A 26245-nucleotide genomic window follows, 5' to 3' on the forward strand; every position below is an offset into this window, starting at 1 on the left:
TGTGATTGACAGACAGATAAGGTCAGAAATGGTGGAGACAGACATACAGTAGCTTTGTTTGCATGTAAATCTATTTTCTCCTCACCCATCGTCACAGGCTGTGACTGAAAAATGAAGTGGACATAAGCTTCTTCTACAAAGTTGTGAAGACTGGCAATCTGAGTGAACTTTTAGACTAAAGGCACTGCTCATTTAAAGTGAAAGGGGTTGAGGATGCTTTTGGTGTATGCTTCTGGTGTCATTTTTTTTACATACTTTCACCATAATCCCTGTTGGGAAAAATGAAAGGACGATGTTGACGATGAAAAGTTTAAATCACAAAAACAAACAGTCATGAACGTAGTCAGCAACCAAATTTAAATAAATAGTATTTAATCATTATGCCTAGTTATAAATATAAAATGTATTTCTCCATGGGACAGCAATGTAATTGTAATGTATGAGGTATTTCAAATAGCTGTTGCTTCATAAACTAAAGTTGTGTAATTTATAATCTGTGATGAAATCTCTGATGAAATCCGACTTGCTGTTTGCATTGTGCAACTCTTTTAATCAAAATAAAAAGATGAAGTGAGTCTAAAACAGTGCTTTAGTATTTTCTTACTTCACTGTATTGAGATTTTAAAAAGCATAGCCTTTTATGAGTTACGCGTGTATAATGTATTTGTGTTTCCATTCAAAATAAAGAGCGAGTTTTAGCAGTGTTTGTAGGAGTAGAGTGTTTTATCATTAACCACCACTGAGAGGCGCAGTTTCTCATCATGCACGAAGCCCAGGTCACAATCAGTAATAATGTGTACGAGGGGCAATGAATCTGTCTCAAATACACATTTGATTTCAATCCTAATTTAATCCTTTAAACTTGCTGTTAAAAAAAATCAAATTATTTTCCTATTTCACTGATTAGGATTATTTACAATAATAAGTATCTCATCAGTGTGCAAACGTGTTCAAGAAAATGGAATGTCAACAGCCAAGTTGCTGCTTAAACAGCAAATTCAGTATCAAAGTTCACATGTAACAGCGTTACAACTTCAGTTAGTGTCAATATTCTCTCACTATATTCCTTACAAGAATCTGTAAGCACATTTCTTTTTCCTTTTCTTCGTGTGTGGGATTGCGCACACACACACACACACACACACACACAATCTATCTACAGGTGCATCTCAATAAATTAGAATATGATTAAAAAGTTTATTTATTTGGGTAATTTGTTAAATGTGAGCCAAAATTAAAAGAAATAAACACTTGAAATATATCAGTCTGTGTGTGATGAATCTAATCTTCTTGTATTGAGTTACTAAAATAAATCAACTTTTTAATGCTAATCTAATTTATTGAGATGCACATCCATCCATCCATCCATCCATCCAGGGTTATTAGAACAACTGGGATGTTGAAGAAGCACATACGAATCTTATAGTCCGGTGTGTTTGTGTATTTATTTTAATATTTAAAGATGCATATACTTGTTAGTTTGCATACTTAAATCGTAATTGTTTGTGGGGTTGAGGTGCCACATCCAAATTTCATATGGGAATGAAATACAGCGGGCAGCCAAAAGAAAAAATATTTTATATAAAAAAAGAAAAAACAAACAAACACGGCACAGCGTGTAATAGTGCCTGTAATTCTGCTTTTCATAATAAAAGCACTTAATATAACAATCTGTCCAAAACACACTTTTAGATTAGCAAACAAAATAACATATTACAAAGTTAACATTTATTCTAGGTTGTGAGAATCATTACCATTTCCGTTGTGAAAGTTTATTATTAAAAAAATAATAATCTGATGAACTGTAATAGATCAGATGTGCTGTCCTTGCAGAATCATGTTTCAAATGAGAAATATAGTAGGCTGCCAACAAATTTGATTAATTGTTATTTACTTAGCTAGGTTAGGTTAATAATGTTGATAATTAGGGTGATAATAGGGTTAGTTGGAAGCTCAAGTTGATTAGTTAACATTAGTGTAAAAACACTTTTTGTTAAATATTTCCTGTAATTGTTAAGTGCCTCTAGTTAATAAATGACTAAACATTACATTGGATGAATGAATGAATTAACTCATCAGTTCATTATAATAAAAACAGATCAAGGGGTGAGTTTAAACGTATTTTTGTTCTACTAGATAATCAAGTCAATTAAGTAGGATTTTATTGTCATTCCAAACATATACAGCACAAAACGAAACAACATTTCCCCAGGACCAAGAAGCTACATGGAAAAAAAAACAAAAACAATTAATAACACAAAAAACTGAAGTACAGAAAACCATCAAGGAAAGTAGGTGTGTTAACACACGCCCCCTTTAAACTCACTGTTTTCTCTCCTGCCATCTGGAAACAGGTACCAAACCACTCAGGCTCTCACCTGCAGTCTGTATAACAATTTCCTTCCACACCAATTAATGAACTAGACTGAGAAACACACATACACATAAATGAACAAACTAATTGACTGCACAAAATTGCGGTTTTGCACAAATTTATGCTTAAACGTTCAATGTTTACATGTAGAGTATTTATTATTATATGGACAAATAATTTGCAATATCCTAAATCTGCAGTACTGGATGGTGTTGAAGTGTCACTGTGTTTACCATCTCACTGTCACAGAAAATATGTGATTCTTAAGTCTTGTGTTCTCTGTGTATACTTAGAACCTCTGCAGTATGATTCCACTTTTCATCCCATTTTTCTTCTTGTTATTGCATGGCTTTTGCACTGAGCTCTCTACTTCATGGATTGGCTTTGCTGAACTGTTCCTAGGTCTGTACATGTACGGTGCCTTGTAATGGACTGGCAACCCATTCAAGGCTTTTGTGTTCCCTGTTACAGTTCCCAAGGTGTCTAATTCAATAATTAATTAATTACAAATACAACTTTTACATTTAAATCAGGCTGAAGTTTATCCCTTATAAGTTTATCTATTATCAGCAAGCCAGTGGTGAAACCTTGGGAGGAACCAGACTCAAAAGAGAACTTGTCCTCATCTGGGTGGCAATGAATGTCCATTCACTAAAGTCCAATCATTGTTGAACTTATTAAATGTTCAGTGATGGATACTTAAATGCAATAAAAATGTATGTCTATGGCAACTGCAGCCCTGAGACATTATAGCAGACTGTTTATATTCATTATAATTAGAATCCAGAGGATGCTTTAATCCTCTCACGGGTGCTCTTGCTTGATGATAAATGACATAAAAATTTATATATCATTATCCAGATCTGGATTCTTCATAGACCTTTTTAATGCATTACTATTAATAATCAGACAAACAGATCTATAAACACACACAGGTGTATGAATGTATGTTTAGTGTATTGAGATCCAAATTCAACTTTGCCATTGTCCACTGGACATTTACAAAGACAATCACATATCGTTGACCAGAAAATCAAATAGAAGAAAATATAAAAATCAAAGTATTTAGAGTTGAGTAGGTGAACACAGTAAGTGTTATGCAAGTAGAAATGCAGGCATTTTGAAATCTATTGCAGTAGGCTGCCATTTTGGCGCATGACGTCATAATCCAGCGCCCGCCCTCTTCTGCCTCTCGCCGTGTAGACACAAACAGGAGAGAGAGGGAGCGAGAGAGAGGTGTGTGCAATTGTTTGTTATGATAATCGCCGCTGATTTACAGCATAACTGATGTAAAAGGGACTCCGAGGACTAAAGGAGGAAATTTATCCGCCATTAGAATGTGGATCAGTCCCGAGGAGGTGCTGCTCGCTAACGCGCTGTGGGTGAGTGAGAGGGCCAATCCCTTCTTCATCCTGCAGCGGAGGAAGGGACACGGCAAAGGAGGAGGCATCACCGGTAAACACTCGGCCTCTTCACCAGTCTCTCTCTCTCTCTCTCTCTCTCTCTCTCTCTCTCTCACACACAGTTTACATTTCATATCGCTCCTACCTTGCGTTCGTGTCTCATGCTCTCTTTGCTGCGTTTCCCCATCGTCCTTATCCAGCTGTTTCACACACCTCCAGCTGTGTAAATAGCCAGCAGGCGTAAAAGTCCACTTACAGTAATTTCACCTTGCACCACGTGACCTGGTACTGCCACACCGCTGTCTGACTTCAGCCTGGACTGAACTAGCTGACTTTGTTTGATGCTGACGTGGTGAACTTCCAAAGCAAGGCGTCTCAAAACGAGTATTTAGTAAAGTTGGCAAATATTTATGACGGGCTGCACAAATGATACGCTGTTGTGTTTGTTTAAATGTGTTTGTTTCCTTGTATTTTTCTTGCGATGTTTGGGAGAAAACCTTGCTCTATTCCTGCTGGATTTTTACCATAGACAACAAGATAAAGACATTATTTTCCTGTTTAGACATTTACAGTTATATCTATAAAGGGTGTGTGTGTGTGTGTGTGTGTGTGTGTGTGTGTGTGTATATTAGTGGTGTGAAAAAGTGTTTGCCTGATTTCTTATTTTTTTTTGCATGTTTGTCACACTTTAATGTTTCAGATCATCAAACTAATTTAAATATTAGTAAAAGATAAAACAATGACAACATGCAGTTTTAAATGAAGGTTTTTATTTTTGAGGGAAAACAAAATCCAAAACTACATGTCTCTGTGTGAAAAAGTATTTGCCCCTAAACTGGTAATAACTGGTTGGGCCACCCAACAATTGCAATCAAGCGTTTGCGATAACATGCAATGAGTCTGTTACAGCGCTGTGGAGGAATGTTGGTCCACTCATCTATGCAGAATTCAGCCACATTGGAGGGTTTTCGAGGTCTTTTTAAGGTCATGATTCAGCATCTCAATAGGATTCAGGTCAGCACTTTGACTCGGCCACTACAAAGTCTTCATTTTGTTTTTCTTCTGCCATTCAGAGGTGGACTTGCTGGTGTGTTTTGGATCATTGTCCTGCTGCAGAACCCAAGTTTGCTTCAGCTTGATGTCACGAATAGATGGCTGGACATTCTCCTTCAGGATTTTTGATCCTGAACAGCTGAATTAATGGTTTCATTTACCACAACAAAGACCTCTCAAGGTTCCTCTGGTTCCTCTCCCTCATAACATCTAAGGGAGTTTTTCCTTGCCACAGTCGCCATGACTGCTCATCAGGGATAAATGCACACCATTCACCTTGACTGTCGATTTCTGTAAAGCTGCTTTGAGACAATGTTTGTTGTGAAAAGTGCTATAGAAATAAACTTGACTTGAAATAAACAAGTCTTCCATGTCCTAAAGCAGCAAAACAGCCCCAGACCATCACAATACCACCACCATATTTTACTGTTGGTATGACGTTCTTTTCTGAAATGCGTTGTTACTTTTATGCCAGATGTAATGGGGGACACACACCTTCCAAAGAGTTCAACTTCTGTCTCGTCAGTCCACAGAATATTTTCCCAAAAGTCTTGGGGATCTTCGAGATGTTTTCTGGCAAAACTGAGACGAGCCTTTATGTTCTTTTTCCTCAGCAGCGGTTTTCATCTTGGAACTCTATCAGTCTCTTTCTTATGGTGAAGTCATGAACACTGACTTTAACTGAGCTTTTCCAGACTGATAGATCTCAATTACTTTCTTTAGATCTCGGCATGCTGTCTAGCTTTTGAGGATTGTTTGGTCTACTTCACTTTGTCAGGCAGGTCCTATTTAAGAGATTTCTTGATTGCTAACAGGTGTGGCAGTAATCAGGCCTGGGTGTGGCAGTTAACAAGGGGCAAACACTTTTTCACACAGGGCCATGTAGTTTTGAAATTTTGTTTTCCTTTAATAATAAAAAGCTTCATTTAAAAACAGTATGTTGTGTTCACTTGTGTTATCTTTTACTAGTATTTGCATGATGATGATCTGAAACATTAATTAATGTGTAACAAATATTGACAAAAATAAGAAATCAGGAAGGGGGCAAACACTTTTTTAACACCACTATGTGTGTGTGTGTGTGTGTGTGTGTGTGTGTGTGTGTGTGTATGTATATATATATATATATATATATATATATATATATATATATATATATATATATATATATATATATATATATATATATTATTTATATATATATATATATATATATATATATATCACATATATGCAGTACAAATTCATCAGTGTGTATGTAAGTGAGAGGATACACACTATTGAGCATTTTGCATATGTTGTTTACTCGGACTTCTTTCGTGAATATGTACATTATACATTAATGTATTACCCTTCATTAAAAAACATTCACCAAAAAAAAACACATTCAACAAATCAGTCCCCTCAGTCAGTGTTTTTTGCGAAATTATAGACTGTTCCTGTTTGAGAGGCTGACAAACAACAGCCTGTGACTTTTTTCTAGTGAGAAGACAAGAAGGATGACCTCAGGAACCAACAAATTTGTCATGAGTCATTACATTTTCTAAAGAAATGCCTATGCATGAAGCACACACAGTGTCTTGGTCATGTAATGATTACATTCAATTAACACTATATAGTACAGGAACATTTTTGTCCAGGTTTACGTGTGAATAAACAGCTAACATGGCTGACGGGTGACGAGAGTAACAGCCGTGGCTTTAAAGAAGTATTGAAACTGAATTGATTCAAAAAGAGAAAATCCCCAATCTAAGTTGATTGATGAAAACTCTTCTGCTACTCTGTGTTCTGCTTTTGGGTAAATAACTTACGTAAAATGCATGTGACAAGATACAACAAATGATCTATTCCAGAATATCTGGATTTGTGTTTAACAAAGTCAACTGGACACAGTTTTTTGCCAGATTTAGCTCACAAGCTGTCATGTAATATTATTGTGGGAACTAACCAAGGTCACTGGGCAAACAAGGAAAAAGTGCATAATTTAGGCATTGATATTTGTACAGAGCTTTAACCGAAGGTGGTCTGCTAAAATGGGGTTTGCCTTTTTGAATTTGAATTTAATTTGAAAATTAGAGGACTGACGAGGACCCACAGACGGTAGAATGACGAAGGGAGATTCCTCTCGTACTGTGTAAGATTCCTGTGACTTACACATAAGTAGCCCATTCATTCAGTCATCTGAGTCAGTAGAACAGAATAAGTAAGAAAATGCCTGAGTATGGACAAGCGAAGGAGGAGAAACAGGGTTTGAAGATAGCACAGGGTTATTGACCCAGGCACTAAACATTCCACACTGCGTAACACTTTCTGCCTTCTTTATATAGCTCCTTTATCTGCAGTAGGAGATAACAGCATGGTGTAACCTTAAAGAAGTCTTTCTATCCCTTTTTTCTTTCTTTCTCACTCTCAGGTCTTCTGGTTGGGACTCTGGACGTTGTGTTAGATTCCAGTGCTCGTGTGGCTCCGTATCGAATCCTTCATCAATCAGGAGACTCGCAGGTCTTTTGGAGCATTGCCTGTGGTCAGTAAACACTCTGTGTGTCCGAAACGCTCAGTCACATTTGCAGCTTGAACAGCTTGGTAGGATGCTGATTGTTTTATGTCAAGAAAATTTTGTAGCATCCATTTTTTCATAACATGACATAATAATAGTACAGTAGGAGGGGGTTTAAATGTTGCATGTTGACCTTAAAGTTTTTTTTTTTAGTTTTTTTCCTTTTTTCCTTTATGTGTGTTCAGAATGATTTTGTCAATCGCCAGAAGATTTCAAAACTCACACCAAACCTGGTTTCTAATTTTCACTTGAAATCATTTCAACTAAATATACTGTGCATTCATAACGTGTGGCACTTTCACACTGCAGAGATGCATTATTCTGTATTTATAAAGCTCTATCAATTTTGATGAGATGAAGACCACTGCAATAGCTTTATTCAACCTCCAAACCAAAAGTCTATATTTCTTAATGTTTATTTAGCTGGACTGTGCTACATTTACACTGTAAATTTAAGTCTTTATTAACTACTGTTAAAACCTGTAGTACTGGTACAGCTCTTGCAAGATCTGTTGTTGCTGCATTTTTCACTCAGTATTGCTGTCATTTCCTTGCCATTTGTAGGCTTAAGAGAACGATGAATAACTCGATGCAATTACTGCTGCTTATACACTTGTTTTTATTACTTCTGGTCTTTTCTAACTGTTTTATTACAAGCAGAAGCCATTACATTTTTATAGAAGGTGGTGGCAGAAACAAGCATAGTGTTCTAAGTGATTGTTACTGATTGATCCTGCACAGCAAACCCAGTTTTTCGAACTATCAGGGTCAAAAAGATAAGTTGCAGCCGTCATATGGCCAAATAGACTGATTTCTGTTATCAGTTTGCAATGCTGAGGATTATTGTATGTCTGCATGTCACTAGGTTCATCTCGCAAGGAGATTACAGAACATTGGGAATGGCTGGAGGCTAATTTATTGCAGACTCTCTCCATTTTTGACAACGATGAAGACATTACTACTTTTGTCAAGGGTAAGATACAGGTAAGATTTCTGTGACTTGTTCTTATTCTTGCACAAGTCCAGCCACAGGCCTATATACCTGGGGGAGACTTGAGCAAGCAATCCTCATACTGTCTGTGTGCAGGGAATCATTGCTGAGGAAAATAAGAGCCGTCAGGCACAAGAAGATGAGGATTGTGGGAAGTTTCGGGAGGCGGCACTGAAGATGCGAAAGTTGTTTGGGATGCCGGAGGAGGAAAAACTGGTGAACTATTACTCATGCAGCTACTGGAAGGGTAGAGTGCCACGTCAGGGCTGGCTCTACCTGTCTGTCAATCACCTGTGCTTCTACTCCTTTCTGCTTGGAAAAGAGGGTAAGAGAGAGAGGAAAGGACTTACACAAGAAGGGGGAAAGCATTTAATGTAATATAAATGCAGTTGTGTGTGACCATTTTCCTTATCTTAATGCCTTTTATTTTATAGATATGCATTTCTTTTGACTATGAGAACAAGTGTAAGACTGTAAAAGTGCATTATTTCTTCTGCCGCTTTAGTGACGTTAATAGTGCAGTGGACAGACGTGACTCAGTTGGATAAGAATGCCACTCTATTATTCCCTGAGAGCGTGCGTGTGAGCACTCGGGACACGGAGCACTTCTTCTCCATGTTTCTCAACATCAATGACACATTCAAACTGATGGAGCAGCTCGCTAACATCGCCATGAGGCAACTGCTGGACAATGAGGGCTTCGCTGCAGACCAGTCGCTCCCCAGACCTGGCAAAACCCTCAAAAATGTTTCTGCACTCAAAAGGTGAGTTTTCTAAAAATGACCAAAGGGGATTTTTGTCGGTGTTTAGCGTTCGTGTTAATCTCACCTCCCTAAGAAAAAAAAGTCACTAAATGGTGTACTGTATACAATACGAGTGATTTATTATTTCCCAGGAAGGAAATTGTGAATGGTTGCATTGGCTTAAGGAGTAAACAATTTTGTTGTCGTTTTGTTTTCAGGGATCTGGACGCACGGGCGAAAAATGAGAGATACCGAGCTCTGTTCCGCCTGACGAAGGATGAACGGCTGGACGGTCACACAGACTGCACTCTGTGGACACCCTTTGCTAAGATGCATGTGGTCGGCCAGATGTTTGTCTCCAACAACTATATCTGTTTCGCCAGCAGAGAGGAAGACCTGTGTCAACTTATCATACCACTTAGAGAAGTAGGTGCATTTACAATCATTAGAACAGTGGTTCAAAGCGGGGCGTGTCATCACGAATCCTATTAGTTGGGTTTGTGTCTTGACCTCCGCCGAACCCCTGAGACTGACTCACCGAACCCCTGGGGTTCGATCGAACCCAGGTTAAGAACCACTGCATTAGAAGATGAATTTATACAATCAGTTTTATTGAATACGACACAGAATAACGGTTACAATATGGTACAGTATGCACTACATGTTATAACCATTAATAGCTAAATAGTAACATGTAGTATAAGTACAAAGCAATGATTTTAAGAGGCGTCTGTTTTTAAGTCAAAGCCAATATTCAGACAATTAAATTGGAATATTTTAATACATAGAAATAAGAAACTAATGGACAGTTATGTTTGAAAATAATTTCATATTTTGTTTAGAATATTCATAATCGCTTGATTATTAAAATACTAAATATATTAAATACAGTATTTTATAGCTGAACATGCATTGTTAGTTTACTAGATTGTAACGAATGCAAGCATTTTTCACACCCACTTTATCAGGATCTGTGAATTACTATGAATACAGCGTTGAATAAGTACAAAGCACCAATACAATATATTATAGCATACTTGTATGTTTTCTCTGTCTCTCTAGGTCTCTATAGTAGAGAAAGCTGACAGCAGCAGTGTTTTGCCTAGTCCTCTTTCCATCAGCACTAAAAACAAGATGACCTTCCTGTTTGCCAACCTCAAAGATCGCGACTTCCTTGTTCAGCGCATCTCAGACTTCCTGCAGCGAACGCCTGACAGGCTTGGCCAATCTGTGAGTCGGTCAAGTAAAAAGTTGTTAGTTTGAGCGCCTCTTAGACACTGTCACAAAATTAAATCTGTACTTTAAAGGGTTCAGGTGGATTTTGGTTAAAGTGTAATCTTTGTTCTTTACATCTTTTAATTTAAACTGTATAACACATTTTACTTTTCACTGAAAGGAGAGTCCAAGTCCCAGCACCTCTCCTTCCCTCCCTGCAATGCTGCCTTTGCTGGGGTCGAGCGAGGTCACTCAGGATCGGCACTACAGCTCCAGCCTTCCCACAGCCAAGCAGGGTCTTCTCAACATCTACCAGAAAGGCCGTCCTGAAGACCTGGGACCCAAAGCGGTTAGCTCTCATTAGTTTATTTGCTAACAAATGCTGTGATTGTTAATTAGGTAAACAACCGTAGGGCTACAAAACACTTATGTTATAAATAGATTTATCATTAAAACTGCATGCAGCCTTGTAACCTGAGTGACTTCATACATACACAACTACAGCGCTTTCAGAATATTGTATAACTCACATTTTGAGTTACATTTGCTGACTTTTTTTTTCTTCTTTTCAATAATCCAAACGAGTGTGTAAACATAAAAGAAAATCCTGATACTTTTTGTTATTTAGACAAAGGAAAAAATGAAGCAGGAATCCTGGAATATCCATTTCTTTGAGTTTGGACGAGGTGTGTGCATGTACCGCACGTCTAAGACCCGAGACCTTGTCCTGAAAGGGATTCCTGAGAGTCTGAGAGGAGAGCTGTGGCTACTCTTTTCAGGTAACTACTTCTGTGTAGGTACCAGCAGGGGGCACCTTCTTCCCCTTATATTTTAAAAAGAATGAAAACATTTTTGTTTTGACAGCAGACACAAGCATAGGACTTGTATAATAACACTATTCAGCCTGCATCGAACGATTACCGTATTTTTCGGACTATAAGCTGCTACTTTTTTCCCACGTTTTGAACCCCGCGGCTTAAACAACGAAGCGGCTAATTTATTAATGTTTCCTGGGTTTTTCCCAGTTTCACAAACTTCAAGCCAAAAAACCGAACCCCATAATATTAGACCAATCAAACGGGGAAAAAAAACGCACCTCACCCGTGTTCTGAGCTGCACGGCATCGGGAGAAAAAAAATTCACTTTTTTTGGTCATTGATTAATCAGATGATTACTTTACGATTAATTGGCTAAAATTTTTTTAATGTTTTGCTTATAACTATATAAAACCCTAATTCAGGGTATTTATGTATAAAAGTGTACTTAAAAAAAGCTAAATCCACCGGTGAAGTTTAATTATTTTTAATTTTGCCATTTTTTTAAGGTTTATATTGGCTGCTTGTTGAGAAGCGCATGTAGCATTTCTCCTTTGAACAAATTCACTCATGCTGGGTTGTTTTATTTTTTGTTAAAAAAAAAAACAAAATAAAATAGCATTTGAGTATGAAAGGTAAAGCAATTTGTGTAACTTAACATTTGTATTGTATTTTTACTGATGACAACCAGGCTTTAAAAAAATTAATATGAAATATAACGTTATTTTGACAATTGTTGTTTAAAAAAATACACAGACATTTAGCTCAGTTGTGAAGATATAAGCATCTAGAATATATAATGAATTTAATTTTGTATAATATTAGAATGATACATGCATGAATTGAATATACAATATTCTTAGCTTGATTCCAAATTTAATTGTGATTAGATTTGAATACTGTTACAGTACATGTTTAACAAGAGCTCATTTAAAATTCTTACAACACCCAAATGTGTACATATACACTAACCAGTATATAAAATTCTTGTTCATTAAATTAGAATAGGTCCAGGTCATGATGCTGTTTCCATGTAGTGAATTCAAAACAATCTAGGTCCTCTATCAGACAGGTTGTCCTGAAGTTGAGCCTATTCCTTTTTGTGGATAAACCTTTTTCCCCCTTGCTGTGAAGTTGCTGTGATGTAACTCATCCATCTCATAGCATCCATCTAATCAGTCCATGTGAGTCCATATGTGGCACTATAATTACTTTCTCCACTAGACAAAATCAACATAAAATTAAACAATAAAAAGAGAATAAAAAAATTATTTTAATTTTTTTAAATTGGTTCCATGTTATAGTCTTAGTTTTTAATGTAAGTTTTAGTACTTTTAAAATTGTTTTAGTTTGTTTTGGTTGTTTAAGTTTTTTGCTAATCATTTATTGTCCACCAAGGCAGCATTAGATTCTATAGTGCCGGTAGTTCATTTCCTCTGGATGCTTGTGTTTAGAATCGGTGTGTGACTTATTCAACAAGCCTGATGAAACATTGAGACATTGTGATTGTCCCTTAAAGGGGGATAAACAGACTATCAATCTAATGGAAAGTGTGTGGATCATAAACATGATAAATTACACAAGGTCAGAGGAAGAAGTGTGCTAAATTTGAAAGGAATTCTTGCTTTAGGTCAGATCACCAAATAGTCACCACTATTTTTTTTGCAATGCTAGATTGGAAAATATGACTATTTTTAGACTGGCTCTCACTCCATAGTCCAGGTTTGTTCATTTTCCAAATAACACTGAGAACATTTCCTGACTCATCAGCATGTTCAGCAAGGTAATTATAATTAGTATAGTTCATACAGCTTCTTCCTGTCTCCCTGCAGGTGCTCAGAATGAGATGGTGACTCACCCAGCTTACTATGCAGAGCTGGTGGAGCAGGCCATGGGCAAGTGTACTTTGGCTACAGAGGAGATTGAGAGAGACTTGCATCGATCAATGCCTGAGCATCATGCCTTCCAGAATGAGATGGGCATTGCTGCACTTCGACGGGTACTCACTGCATATGCATATCGCAACCCGGGCATCGGCTACTGCCAGGTACACACACACACACACACACACACACACACAAACAAAACTGAGCATAAAACGATTCTTTGTGCCCATTAAACCAATGTTTGCTTCTATATATGACTTTAAATTGAGCTATCTGAAATCATTGATTTGATATTTGAAGGCAGCTTTGGTAGTATCATTTGGCCCAGAAACATGCACAAAAATATGACAACATAATTGAAAAGGTAACATGAAAAACTAAGAAGGACAAATGCAAGAACCAAAAATACAGTAATCTCCCGTCTATCGCGGTGGTAACGTTCCAAAAACGCTCGCAAAAAAGCGAAGCCCTAAAAATTTGTCACCTTTTTTTTTGTTGTTGTTTAAGCCATAAATCATCCTCCCACCCACTTTAACCACACACAGAAAACATTTACTGTACAAGAATACAGTAATTTTTATTTTTATTAATAAATCTCATTTATGTAGCAAATGCAATCCTGCAATAAACCGGAGGCTCGGACCGCAGTAAAGCGGGGGATTACTGTATATACACACAGCATGATTAACTAAAACCAAGACATGGGTCATATAGATTATCTATGAACACCCATGATCTAATTAAGCAAAGAAGCAAAAAAAGAAGATAATATTATCATATGACATCATGTAGAGGAATTTCATGAAATTTTCATGATAATTATTTTATATTCATAACTATCAGATTGTTGTGTGTGTGTGATTGTCTGGTTTTTCTTAGGCCATGAATATAGTAACATCAGTGTTGCTACTGTACTGTACTGAAGAGGAGGCATTCTGGTTGCTGGTGGCTTTGTGTGAACGGATGCTACCTGATTATTACAACACCAGGGTTGTAGGTTAGTAACAGACTCACACCCACAAAAGGTTCAATTTGTTGTACTGTTTGGGAGAATAATACCAGAGAGCTGCAACACTATTGTAAAATTGAGCAACACGCCTACACACAGAAGACTCTTCTGGGGTCAGCAAGGGGAAAATATATACTACTACCTGCTTTAGTGTCCTGCTGGTAACTGGACCTCACGTCATTAAAATTAGGGCTGACAATCAATTAAAATATTTAATCGCAATTAATCACATTTTTATTAGTTAACTCGTGATCAATCGCAACTTGGTTTGTTTAGATTTTGAGCTTTTTATTTATATATTTATTATGTCTGTGAGGCAAATATTCACTGAGATTCAGGTTGTTTTGTTTGTGTGTCTGTGAAGGGAGATGACAGAGATAGCAGAGACCGCCCCCTGTCTGTTTTCTTTATTTTACAAAAGCACCACGTTTTGTTGTTTTTATGAGTGTATACAAATAAAAGACCCTTTACGGATTCAAATGATGTATTACTCTTATCTGTACGACAGAGAAATTGAAGTTCTTTTCGGCGTTATGAGACAAAAATGCCACAAAACGCGCCGACGAGTTTGTCGACCCCAGAGGGTTAATTGTGTGAGGGTTAATTGTGCGCATCATGACCGATTTTGGTGCTGATTTAAAACTTGCCGCATCAGTAAAACATGTTTAGTGATTGAAAACATTTTTTTTTTATATATTTGAGTAAAGAAAGGATGTCGTGTGTAAACGTGTGGTTTTAATTTCGCCTTTTTTATATATCTATTTATGTTTTTAATAAAAACTGTTAAACGTAAATGCGGCCTGTGTTAATCACGTATTAATAAAATTTGTACTGTTAAAATTATTTTAATTGATTAATGTTAATAAAAATGTTGTTCCCTAATGAATGTATCCAGGCTGAACATCCACCATATAGAACATAAACAGAGAAAAGATGATGATGATCAGGTCTTCTGTTTACATACAGTCATGTTTACATCGCTGGCTCCCTCTGTCTCATCCATGTTAGCCCCAGACTCTTTGTTGCCTTCTTTCTTGTTGATTGTTATCTTCATAAACTAGCCTACGTCTGTGGTGTGTGAGAGCCAGTAAATGATACACCAGCGGTAGATTGAAAAAGCCGTGCAATGACAAGAAATGGCTTGATGGCCTGAAAATGATGCACAGTGACAAGAAAAATTATTGACATTTCACCAAATAGATTGAAACTAAAGTAACAAGCCTGTTTTGAAAATGTAAAAAGTAGAAAGTACAGATATTTAGGCAAAAATGTGAGTGAAAGTAAAAAGTTGTCAGAAAAATAAATAGTGTAGTAAAGTACTGATACCAGAAAAATCTACTCAAGTACAGTAACAAAGTATTTGTACTTCATTACTTCCCACCTCTTATATTTATATATATTATATATTTATTGTCCCATTCTAAATTGATTACATCTTGGCTGTTATAATAAACACTGTCTTGTCTTATCTGAGCTTAAGCTTGAGCTTGTCTGTGGGTTTTGTATTAATTCAGGAACAAGAGCATTAGTGAGATTAGACCATGAAGGAACCACATATGGGTGTGATGGTCAGGTATCTCACACTTTTGTCATATATAGTATTTGTGAATGTGTCTTGTCAGGAGCACTGGTGGATCAGGGTGTGTTTGAGGAGCTGACACGGGAGTGTTTGCCACTGCTCTATGAGCACATGCAGGACCTGGGCGTGATCTCCACCATCTCTCTGTCCTGGTTCCTCACCCTCTTCTTATCCGTCATGCCGTTCGATAGTGCTGTGTTGCTGGTCGATTGTTTCTTCTATGAGGGAATCAAAGTCATATTTCAGGTGAGAGCCTACTGATCAGACCACGATATGCTAAAAATCTAAACAAAGCGGCAGACCTCCTATCGCATAGATGTGTATTTATTAAATAATATCTGCAATAAAAGACTGATGCCTGCATAGCTGTTTTTAAACTAGTGTTAAAGAGCTCATTTTAGTGTGCTTAAATTTCTTTCATGCTTTTAAAACTTCTTATCCAGCATACTCTTGTGATTCATGTAGAAAAATAGATATTAATAAATTCAAGTACTAAATTAAAAGTTTTTTTCTGTCCCTGAACACGTGTTCTATCATGCCAATTTCTCATATCCTGGGTAGTGAGTGTATATATAGTGAATGGATAGTATTTTTGTGTTATATTTTACTGTATTATAGGAGACACAAAAAAATCCCCAGAATGACTTATTACATTTACATTTATGCCATTTGAAAGACACCCATATCCAGAGCAACTTACATTGATATCCTTTATACAATAGAGCAGTTGAAGGCTTAGTGATACACGGATTTAAACTCGCAATCTTTTGATCCAAAGTCCAGTGTCTTATTCACTGAGCATCCACTTCTTTGTAAATGGTAGAGGAGTGTTTTTTTTTTATGTCAAATAGGAAAACATCAGCAAGAAAAAAGAATGTCAGGGAGATAAAGGAAACAGAATCCGGTAACATTTATCGATTGTCAAATCAAAAGCAGGTTCAGTAGGTTTTGTGTTTCATGGTTTATATGACACAAGTCCATACTGTAGCTCTGTAGGTGTGCATTACTATTATTTACTTCAAAATACCCCTCATGTAAACAAGCTTTCAAATACAAACTGTAAAGCAGTTTAACAGCAGAAGACTGATGTCTTGAGTTTATTTGCACTTAGGTATCCTTGGCTGTGCTACATGCTAACATGGAGAAGTTGTTAAACTGCACTGATGAGGGAGAGGCCATGACCATACTCGGAAGGTATGTTTTGGCTCAGTTGTAACTACTGTAGAAATGTATGCCTCAACTTGAAGATGCTGAATGCAAGTAAAGCTTTAGAACTGTTGTATCATTAGTCTGTATAACTAATTCAAGGCCAGAAAATGCAAATCCCCTTTCCCCTCAGGTATCTGGATAATGTTGTGAACAAGCAAACGGTGTCTCCACCCATCCCCCATCTGCATGCACTATTAACCAGCGGAGATGCACCTCCCCCAGAGATTGATATATTTGATCTCATTAAGATGTCCTACGAGGTGAGAAAATTAAACTCGTCCACAGAAAGTCAGTTATGCATGTTTATCTCTTTCTGCAAAAGTCTTGAGGAATAATATTACATTTTTGTAGAAGTTTGGCAGTCTGCGTGCTGATGTCATTGAGCAGATGAGGTTCAAACAAAGGTTAAAGGTTATTCAGTCTTTAGAGGATACGGCTAAGAGGAGTGTGGTAAGTGGGTTTATTTATTTTTTTTATTTAATTTTTTAGGGATTCAAGCTCAGTTCATGTTTGTATTGTATTACTACTCTTGTTTGTGCATGCAGGTGAGGGCCATTATGACAGACTCAGCCTTCAGCATTGAAGAGCTGGAGGAGTTGTATGTTCTGTTCAAGGTAAGAACACGCTGTCTGCTCAGATCACTATATCCCTCTATTACTAGTGAGGAAGAATGGCATGTATTGTATGCTCTGTCCAAAGTTATTCTAATGCTCAATACATTCTAAAATGACTATGTTAAAACTTAGACAATGTTGCTGTCTATTTGGTGTCCTGCAGCTTCTTGTTGTTTAGGTTCGGTGAAAAAGGTGCAGTTATACCTCAGTTTTAAAAAGTGCATTGTAGCATATATTACTTGAGGAGCTGTATCTAATCACTTTTTGCCATAGTACTTGCGTGATATGGTTGTAAATGTTTGGGACAGCCAGAAGGTAAATAGATCAGCCATAGCAATGTTTACATTGCTGTTACAGTATGTAAGCACAAGGGGGCACTGTAGAGGGCTACTCCGGCAATACTGTATCTGATGTCACCATTTCCCTGTCAATTTTAAACGTTTCTTTGTCTAATTTCTTTTTAATTAAATTCATTTTTATTTGTATAGCGCTTTTAACAATGAACATTGTCTCAAAGCAGCTTTACACAGATAATGTGGTGATTAAATATGAACAAGATGTTCTTATAAGTGTAAGTTTGTCCCTGATGAACAAGCCAGTGGTGACTGTGGCAAGAAAAACTCCTCGAGATGGCATAAGGAAGAAACCTTGACAGGAACCAGACTCAAGAGGGAACCCATCCTCATATAGGTGGCACCAGATGTCCATTTATTACAGATAAACGATGTTGAAGTGTGCCGTGATGGTAATCATATGCACACTGTAGTCCTGAGTCCAAATCCACAGAATTTCTGGAAGGTAATTTCATGGATTCATGGGTCATATTTTCTAGACCTAGTAAGGACTCTTGTTGCTGCATTCTAAACTAGCTAAAGCTTATTCATGCACTTACTTGAACACCCAGACAGTCAAGCATTACAGTATTCTAATCTAGATGTAACAGAAACCTGAACTAGTTTTTCTGCATCCTGTAACGACATCATATTTCTAATTTGAGCAATATTTTTAAGGTGAAAGAAGGCGATCCCGGTAATATTATTTACATGAGCTTCAAAGGACAGACTAGGGTCAATATTCACACTAAGGTCTTTGACTGATGTACACACTGAGACAGAAACATCAAACGGAGATGATACGTAATCGGAAAGTTTACTTTTAGCTGCATGTGGTCTTAGTAAAAGTACTCTCGTCTTATCCGAGTTGAGCAGAAGAAAGTTATTAAGCATCCACTGTCTAATGTGGATCTATGATGATTGCAAATGTTGAGCTATTTTATGAGTTGCTTAGTAGCTCCTAGTTTTATAACCACAAATGACTGCTAAAGACGACTGTAGAAAGGACATTACTTACAATCTTACATTCCAGTGCTCATGTTAGTTCTCACTTTCCAGTGTTCTGTATTGTTTAAAGATTTATGATCACACTCTTGATGTCACCCAAATGAGGATGGGTTCCCCTTTTGAGTCTGGTTCCTCTCAAGGTTTCTTCCTCATAACATCTAAGAGAGTTTTTCCTTGCCATAGTCGCCATGCCTGCTCACCATTCACCTTAACTCTTAAAATTCTGTAAAGCTGTTTTGAGAGAATGTCTGTTGTGAAAAGCGCTATAGAAATAAACTTGACTTGACTTGACTTCATGTCCTCAACATTCTTAAGCTGATCTCTCTCATCTGGTTTTGCCTGTTCCCCCTTATTTCAACATTCTCCTGTCTAGCAAGGAGAATAGTATGATCAATGGTGTCAAAAGCTGCATTAAGGTCGAGGAAGACAAGTAAAGAGACAAAACCCACTTAAACTAGTGCTGTCTCTGTGCTATGATGAGGCCTAAATCCTGACTGATACATTTCAAACATGTTATTCCTAAGTAGTTTTGAGCAGAACTGCTGTGCTACAACCTTTTTTTTAAATCTTGGAGATAAATGGGAGGTTTGATTTTGGCCAATAGTTGGACGGCTGACAAGGGTCAAGGTCAAGTTTTTTAATTAGGGATTGATAACTGCCAGTTTGAAGGATTTAGCTACATAACCAGTGCTGATATAACAGTTTATTATTGTTAAAACAGGTTTGATCACTTCTGGAATTATGTGTTTAAAGAAACATGTTGATGATTTTGATGAGGAAATAAATAAAATTAAGCCATTCTCTTAAACACTTTTGTATTTAAATGTAAGTAAATTACACTGCTATCTACAGGGTTATTTATAAAATAGTTTGTATTTATATTAGTCGTCTGAATTTTTTTCCTGATGTTTTCAACTTTATTATTAAAACGTTTTATGAAATCATAATTTCATTTTGTTTCTTTTCCAGGCTAAACACATCATGAGCTGCTATTGGGGTGCCAGTAGCACTGCTGCAGAGCGTCATGACCCTAGTTTGCCCTATTTGGAGCAGTATCGGATTGACTGTGGCCAGTTAATTCAGCTCTTCTCAGCCTTGGCACCTTGGAGCTGTGGCATGCACACTTCCACACTTGCTGCCCGCTTATTTCGCCTGCTTGACAACAACAAAGACTCCCTTATCAACTTTAAAGAGTTTGTCACAGGCCTGAGTGAGTGCAAGACCCATTGTAATATTTAAGGATTTTAACATTATCATTAGACTGTGTGAATTTTTCGTTGTTGTATGTTAGAACAAGTGGTGTGCAGGATATTTTATTATATATGATATTAGCACCTGCATTATTATATTCCAGTAAAACTGGAGAATACAGTATGTACATAATCTGTGTACAGTTGTACATTGTTATGGGTTGAATTGAACTACAAAATCAAAACCCAACAAAAACCTGAAAAATAAATGATTAACATGTGGTGGCCTGATATTGTCTTAATCCAACAGGAAGACTCAGTTTGACCATATGAACAATCAACATTTACTGCTGCCTCACTGTGTATTTTTTTCAGGTGGGATGTATCATGGCGACATGACTGAGAAATTGAAGCTGCTGTACAAGTTACACCTGCCTCCAGGTATTGACGCACACGCTACAAATATTAAGACTCACTAGCTAACATCTGGAGGCAGTGTCATTATTAAAGCTGTTTATTTATGCACACGCTTAAATGCTGTGAGACCACACAGAAAATTCTCACCCAAGCACTGAGATGATTTCTGGGGGCTGCTGAAGCCGGAAAGTGTGTGTGTGTGTGTGTGTGTGTGTGTGTGTGTGTGTGTGTGTGTGTGTGTGTGTGTGTGTGTGTGTGTGTGTGTGTGTGTGTGTGTGTGTGTGTGTGTGTGTGTGTGTGTGTGTGTGTGTGTATTCGTGTTCACACATTTTCAGCCTTCTGTAGCTATACAGGAAACGGTAGTGCATGGTGAGAGTGCGTTTACTCACAATCTTCTGTTTTTAGCACACGTGTGTGAGTGATGTCTGGTTGTTGGTTTTTTTTTTAAATGGTACAACCATCTGCTTTCCTGAGAGCAGGGTTCCTACTCAAACAACATTCTTTAACCCAGAATCATATGAAGTTTACATTTATGTCATTTGGCAGGTGCCCTTAGCTAGATCAACCTACAATTATCTCATATATACAACTGAGCTTTTAAAGGTTAATGGCATTTCTCAAAGACCCCAGCAGTAGCAGTTGATGATGAGATATACTGTATCTTTACTCGTCCCACAATGGCAGGGATTTAAACTCACAACCTTCTAATCAAAAGTCTAACATCTTTACCACTGAGTTCTGAAACTAAACAAGAAGAAGAACAAAAGTCACAAGCATTATTCATTTTCTGTGCATACAAATGTGACGGGTTAAAATGACTAATGACTGTTACTATTCCTGCAGCTTTGTGCCCAGAAGAGGCAGAGTCTGCACTTGAGGCTACTCATTTCTTTACTAATGATGACACACCGCAAGGTAAATACTTGTGAAAACATGTAAATGATACAAAAATGTGATATACACATTAATTTTAAGCACCTGAAAATTTATTTTCTCGAAGTAAATCACTAATATCTGTAGTTTCTTTAGTGAACCTTCCTACTCACATGGCCTTTTTATGTCTCACACATTTGAAGCATCCACTTGCATTGTGGCTATATTATAATCATAGTCTAGATGTAAATTAAATATGCAGCAGTGTGGTAGCAGGCAGTTAAATGTGAGAATGTTCAGGGTACTGTTTATTTTGAGGTTGCAATGTTGCACTGCTGTTTAAAGCTTTAGCTGTTATTTAAAAACATTGTTTCTTGAATGTAGACGTATAAATACTAAAGTGATCGTTACTTACCATCAATCAAATGACCATGCTGGCTTCTTAATCTTTATACGCATTAAATATACTGTTTAGATTTGTATGCTTGGTATGAAACTGTCCACTCCTACTAATCAGTACTGTGATGAGTGCTAATCTCTGGACTTTCCCTTTTTTTTTTTTTTTTTTTTTTTTAAATGCTTTGTCTGCTCCTTCTTTTTTGTTTGCTTGCATTTCTCGCTCTCTCTCACTCTTTCTCTTAATGTCTGTCTCAATAATTCTCTTTCATCATCTGCTCTCTCATTGCTCCTTTCTTGTATAACCTTTCCAGATCATCCCTCCTTCTCTCATGTAGACTTCCTGGTCCAGGAAGTCACTTCAGGTTTGTGTCCATGATTTCGCAACAAGAACCGCTGAGCATGAGCTTAAATGTGTTTGTCTGTCAGATTCAAATTTTCCAGACTAGTTATCTAAAATACAATTTCCTGCTTTCATTTTCTTCTTTTCACATAGTAATTTTATATGCATTTAATGAGTTTTTAATTAAATGGGATTACAGTCTTATAAATTGCATGTAGTTTAGTTGAAGTTATAACATGTTTTGCTTCGCTGTTATTAAATCTTTACTGTTTTCTGCTGTAGCTGAGGAGGTAAAGGAAGTGGCTGATACAGGAGGAGATTCTGAAGAGAAGAAAGGTAGCACCACTTCCATGATGCTTTTTTGAAACGGTGGATTTCTTCTAAAATCTTTAGCGGGAATTTTAAGCTTCTTAAGGTCCATTTGTTATAATTGCAGCATGAATAAGTGTGTAAAATTCTTGTATTTACTGTGTGAACCTGTTTTTGTTTAAAAAATGTGTGATAGATAGATAGATAGATAGATAGATAGATAGATAGATTTTTATTTGTATTTTATTTTTATTTTTTTGTTGCCAATTGTCTAGTAAAACTGCTGCCATTGATTGGTGGATCTGTTGTGCTGCTTCTTATTTTTTCAGAGGAAAAGGTGAAGGACTATAAGTATTATTTGCGAATGTGGGCAAAAGAAAGGGAACCCAAGAAAGAGACCATCAAAGATCTACCCAGAATGAACCAGGTAAACTTATTTACTAAGTATGTTTACATGTCCACTGATCACTGCACAAAATAACCAAACCACTAAACAGGAAGATGGCGAATAATATTCAATTCAATTCAATTCAATTCATTTTTATTTGTATAGCGCTTTTAACAATGAACATTGTCTCAAAGCAGCTTTACACAGATAATGTGGTGATTAAATGTAAATATGTTCTTTGTAAGTATGTTTGTCCCCGATGAGCAACTGTGGCAAGGAAAAACTCCCCGAGATGGCAAAGGAAGAAACCTTGAGAGGAACCAGACTCAAGAGGGAACCCATCCTCATCTGGGTTGCACCAAATGTCCATTTGAAGCATATATGCAAAGTTGCGGGGTACAGTGATGATGATCAGAAGCAAACTGCACTCCCGAGTCAGTGCAGCAGACCGCTGACACCAACTACAGTCCAATCCGTCCTCAAAAGCACCCGTTCTACTCCGGAATTACATGGAACCACCCAAGGTGTTGATGAGAGACCGTCCCGAGCTGCACAGAAGTGTGAAGATCCACGGAGGGGAGAGGGGCAGGAACAGTGGTCACTGGAGCCTCAGGAGCATGTTTAACTCGACCGAAAGAAAGAAAGAGAGAGAGAGAGAGAGAGAGAGAGAGAGAGAGAGAGAGAGAGAGAGAGAGAGAGTGTGACGGGAAGAGAAGGATATGGATTATTAAGTGTAACTATTGGTGTATGAAAGTTAATGTCACTGTGCAGTTTGGACTCCGGCAAGACTCGCTATGGCAGCATAACTAAAAGAGAGAACCAGAAGGTAACACAGACATGAGGGATCTCTGGGATAAGAGACGACCCACCACACCACCGTTCAACAAACCTGAGTGAACATGTGAATGTGAGGGGACGACAGCATACAAATATACCAGTTCACCAAACACTCTATATAACGCTCTATAATATGCATTTCCTGTCACATTTATTTTGTACTTGAAGACGTCACTGTTTATTTAGTTGTTTAGAGCACTCGACTATAACTGTGTAGTTTCTAGAAGAGAAAAAAAAGACAGTTCATGGCTACTGTAGATTTGGATTTTATATATATATATATATATATATATATATATATATATATATATATATATATATATATATATATATATATATATATATATATATATATATGGCTGCTCTATTCAGTCCAGTTGAATTAAACCTGGGGAACATTTATCCATTTGGGGGCATTAATGAGATCAGCCATAATTGCATGTGGATTAAAATGGTGTGTTTTGAGATAGAGAGAAGTTTACTGTTGAACCCTGTTTGACTGCTGATTCTACCCAGTTATATGAAGTGATGGATGAATGCTAGAATTTTGTTAGTAGTCAGCTATATAATTTCTCACCTTCCCTTTAGCAAATGTTTTTCCTAGGTTCCATTTGTTCACTGCGAAATCCAGTGTATGTTAACTATAGCTGATGACTACACTGTATGCACTGTATACACCATGGGAACTATGGTATATGGTGAAGATGGTCAGGTGTCGCATACCCTTTTGCTGTATAGTATAATTCTAAGAGTGTACATTATAAGATGGTGTGTATTTTACCAACAATATCTCTTTTTTTTTTTTTTCCCCTCTGTTTTGTGTCCAGGAGCAGTTTATCGAGCTGTGCAAAACGCTCTATAATATGTTTAGTGAGGACCCCCTGGAGCAGGAGCTCTATCATGCCATTGCTACGGTTGCCAGCTTATTACTGCGCATTGGAGAAGTGGGCAAAAAGTTCAGCAGCAACGGCAGCAAGAAATGTGATACACAGGCTCAACCAGTGGTAGAGTCTCCAGGAAAAGAGGACAGTTTTGGAGAGGCTAATTCTGGACAGTCCCTGGTCTCAAAGGCCCTGGCAGAGGCCCAGCTGGAGAGTTCCCCTCCTCCAGCCAACGGGTCTGATGAAGATGTGAAAGACGACACGTCTATTTCATCCTACTCTGTGGTCAGCGCCGGATCTCTGCAGTGTGAAGACATCGCAGACGATACCGTTCTAATCGGATGTGGAGTGGATGGAGCTGGAGGTGGAAGTGACAGTAGGCGTGGCAGCGCACCGGATGGCGATTGGTCGATCTCATTCGAGCAGGTGCTTGCATCGCTGCTGACCGAACCGGCTCTGGTAAACTACTTTGAAAAAAAGCATGACATCAGGAGCAAGATGGCTGCCTGTAAGGCTCAAAGGGCAGTTGAAAGGCAGATCAGTTCGTCCAGCGACCATGAGCTAGCTCAGCTCTCCACCTGAGGTTAAAGCTAACGGCTGCCACTAATGAAGGCACATTTACTATTATTTAGAGATCTGACTCTAATTATAACTAGTGCATTAATGATCACACACTCATTCTCACCACTTTTAGATCATACAGCAAAGCCTATACGTCTGCACTTTTGCTCATGTGGCCTTTGTCCTTCCAGGCTGAACAGTTGAACACTCTTTGCCTGCTGTTTGCATGTTACCTGTTGGTTTACTGCTCTTAAATCTAAATCTAGCCCACAGTTGGTGCACTCATGTTTTTTGTAGACCAAGTTTATGTTGAGTTTTTATTTATCTTTGACTAGGCTATGTGGCATACAACCAGTTACTCGAGTTGTAGCCTGGCCTTATCTGAACATGCATATTCTTCAATTTTGAGTCTTATTGAAGGATCAGTATCACCTAAATTAGCGTGGGGAAAAAATGACCAGCACACTATATTATTTAGATCTGTAATATGAATTCAAAGCCTTTTATTTCTTTAGTATATCATACATTTCATATTTAGACTGTGGTTTTAAAATGAGAAGTGTTCTTTTTCAGAACCGCGTTTGCTGAAATCCACGTAGTTCAACCTTTTGGGTTTTTTTTTTTGTTGATGTTTTTTGTTTTTTATTTGTTTTTTTTTGTTTTTTTGTTTTTTTGTGAGAAGGAAGGGTACTGTTACACTTTACATTTTGCTGTATATTTGCATTTATTTCTCAGCTTTCTTATTCAAAGGATACTAAATTGACTTGTCAGTGTGGGGGAAAAGAAAAGGCTGAGGAATAAGAGACAAAATGTTTAGCTAATCTTAACTCTATAATTAGAGTCATCTTATTATTATTATGATAACACTTATTTTAGTTAACTCTTACATTAGGACCCATATCCCAGATTTTAGTTCCGTTAAACTCACTTTGTTTTCTTAAAACATGTTCGCATGCCACGCAAGTACAATCAAAAATGGCTAAACTGATCTATATTCAACTTTTAGTGCCCTTGTTTCTCCACCCATGTCTAAATTAAGTTTTAAGCCAGTAAAATTAAGTAAGCCACTAAATTTGGCATTTGCTTTCCAGATGTGCAGTGATGCTGCTGAGCACTAGCTAAAAAGCTTCTTTTTTCTATATATTTTCTTCTATAAAATATTTTATTGCTTATGTAATAATGGTTTTTACTGTCACCTTTCTCTACTTTTGTTTTTCTTCTTTTGTCCCCACAGCCTATAGCTAGCCCTTTATCATTTTAAT

General features: G+C 37.3%; 1 protein-coding gene and 1 long non-coding RNA gene across 3 annotated transcripts; one reads left to right on the forward strand and one right to left on the reverse strand.

Moving 5' to 3' along the window:
* Positions 1–1791: 1791 nt before the first annotated feature.
* Positions 1792–4089, reverse strand: LOC124392085. Its single transcript, XR_006927095.1, has 3 exons — positions 3923–4089; positions 2327–2425; positions 1792–2222 (listed from the first exon to the last, which is right to left on the reverse strand). It is a non-coding gene; the product is annotated as an uncharacterized LOC124392085 (long non-coding RNA).
* On the forward strand, positions 3536–25255 carry LOC124392083 (TBC1 domain family member 9B). Of its 2 annotated transcripts, XM_046858763.1 has the most exons (23): positions 3536–3829; positions 7244–7354; positions 8253–8371; positions 8475–8703; positions 8884–9142; positions 9340–9547; positions 10184–10351; positions 10518–10685; positions 10965–11115; positions 12984–13198; positions 13917–14034; positions 15669–15871; positions 16737–16819; positions 16965–17094; positions 17186–17284; positions 17380–17448; positions 19758–19998; positions 20354–20419; positions 21239–21310; positions 21979–22029; positions 22290–22343; positions 22646–22743; positions 24369–25255. In XM_046858763.1, exons 1-23 carry the CDS (start codon positions 3712–3714, stop codon positions 25002–25004), a joined length of 3666 nt encoding a protein of 1221 aa, XP_046714719.1. In that variant the 5' UTR covers positions 3536–3711; the 3' UTR covers positions 25005–25255. The 2 variants fall into 2 exon arrangements, with proteins under 2 accessions (XP_046714719.1, XP_046714720.1); XM_046858764.1 differs by lacking the exon at positions 21979–22029.
* The last annotated feature ends 990 nt before the right edge of the window (positions 25256–26245 follow it).

Source organism: Silurus meridionalis, chromosome 10 (genome assembly GCF_014805685.1).
Source record: "Silurus meridionalis isolate SWU-2019-XX chromosome 10, ASM1480568v1, whole genome shotgun sequence".
NCBI lineage: Eukaryota > Metazoa > Chordata > Actinopteri > Siluriformes > Siluridae > Silurus > Silurus meridionalis.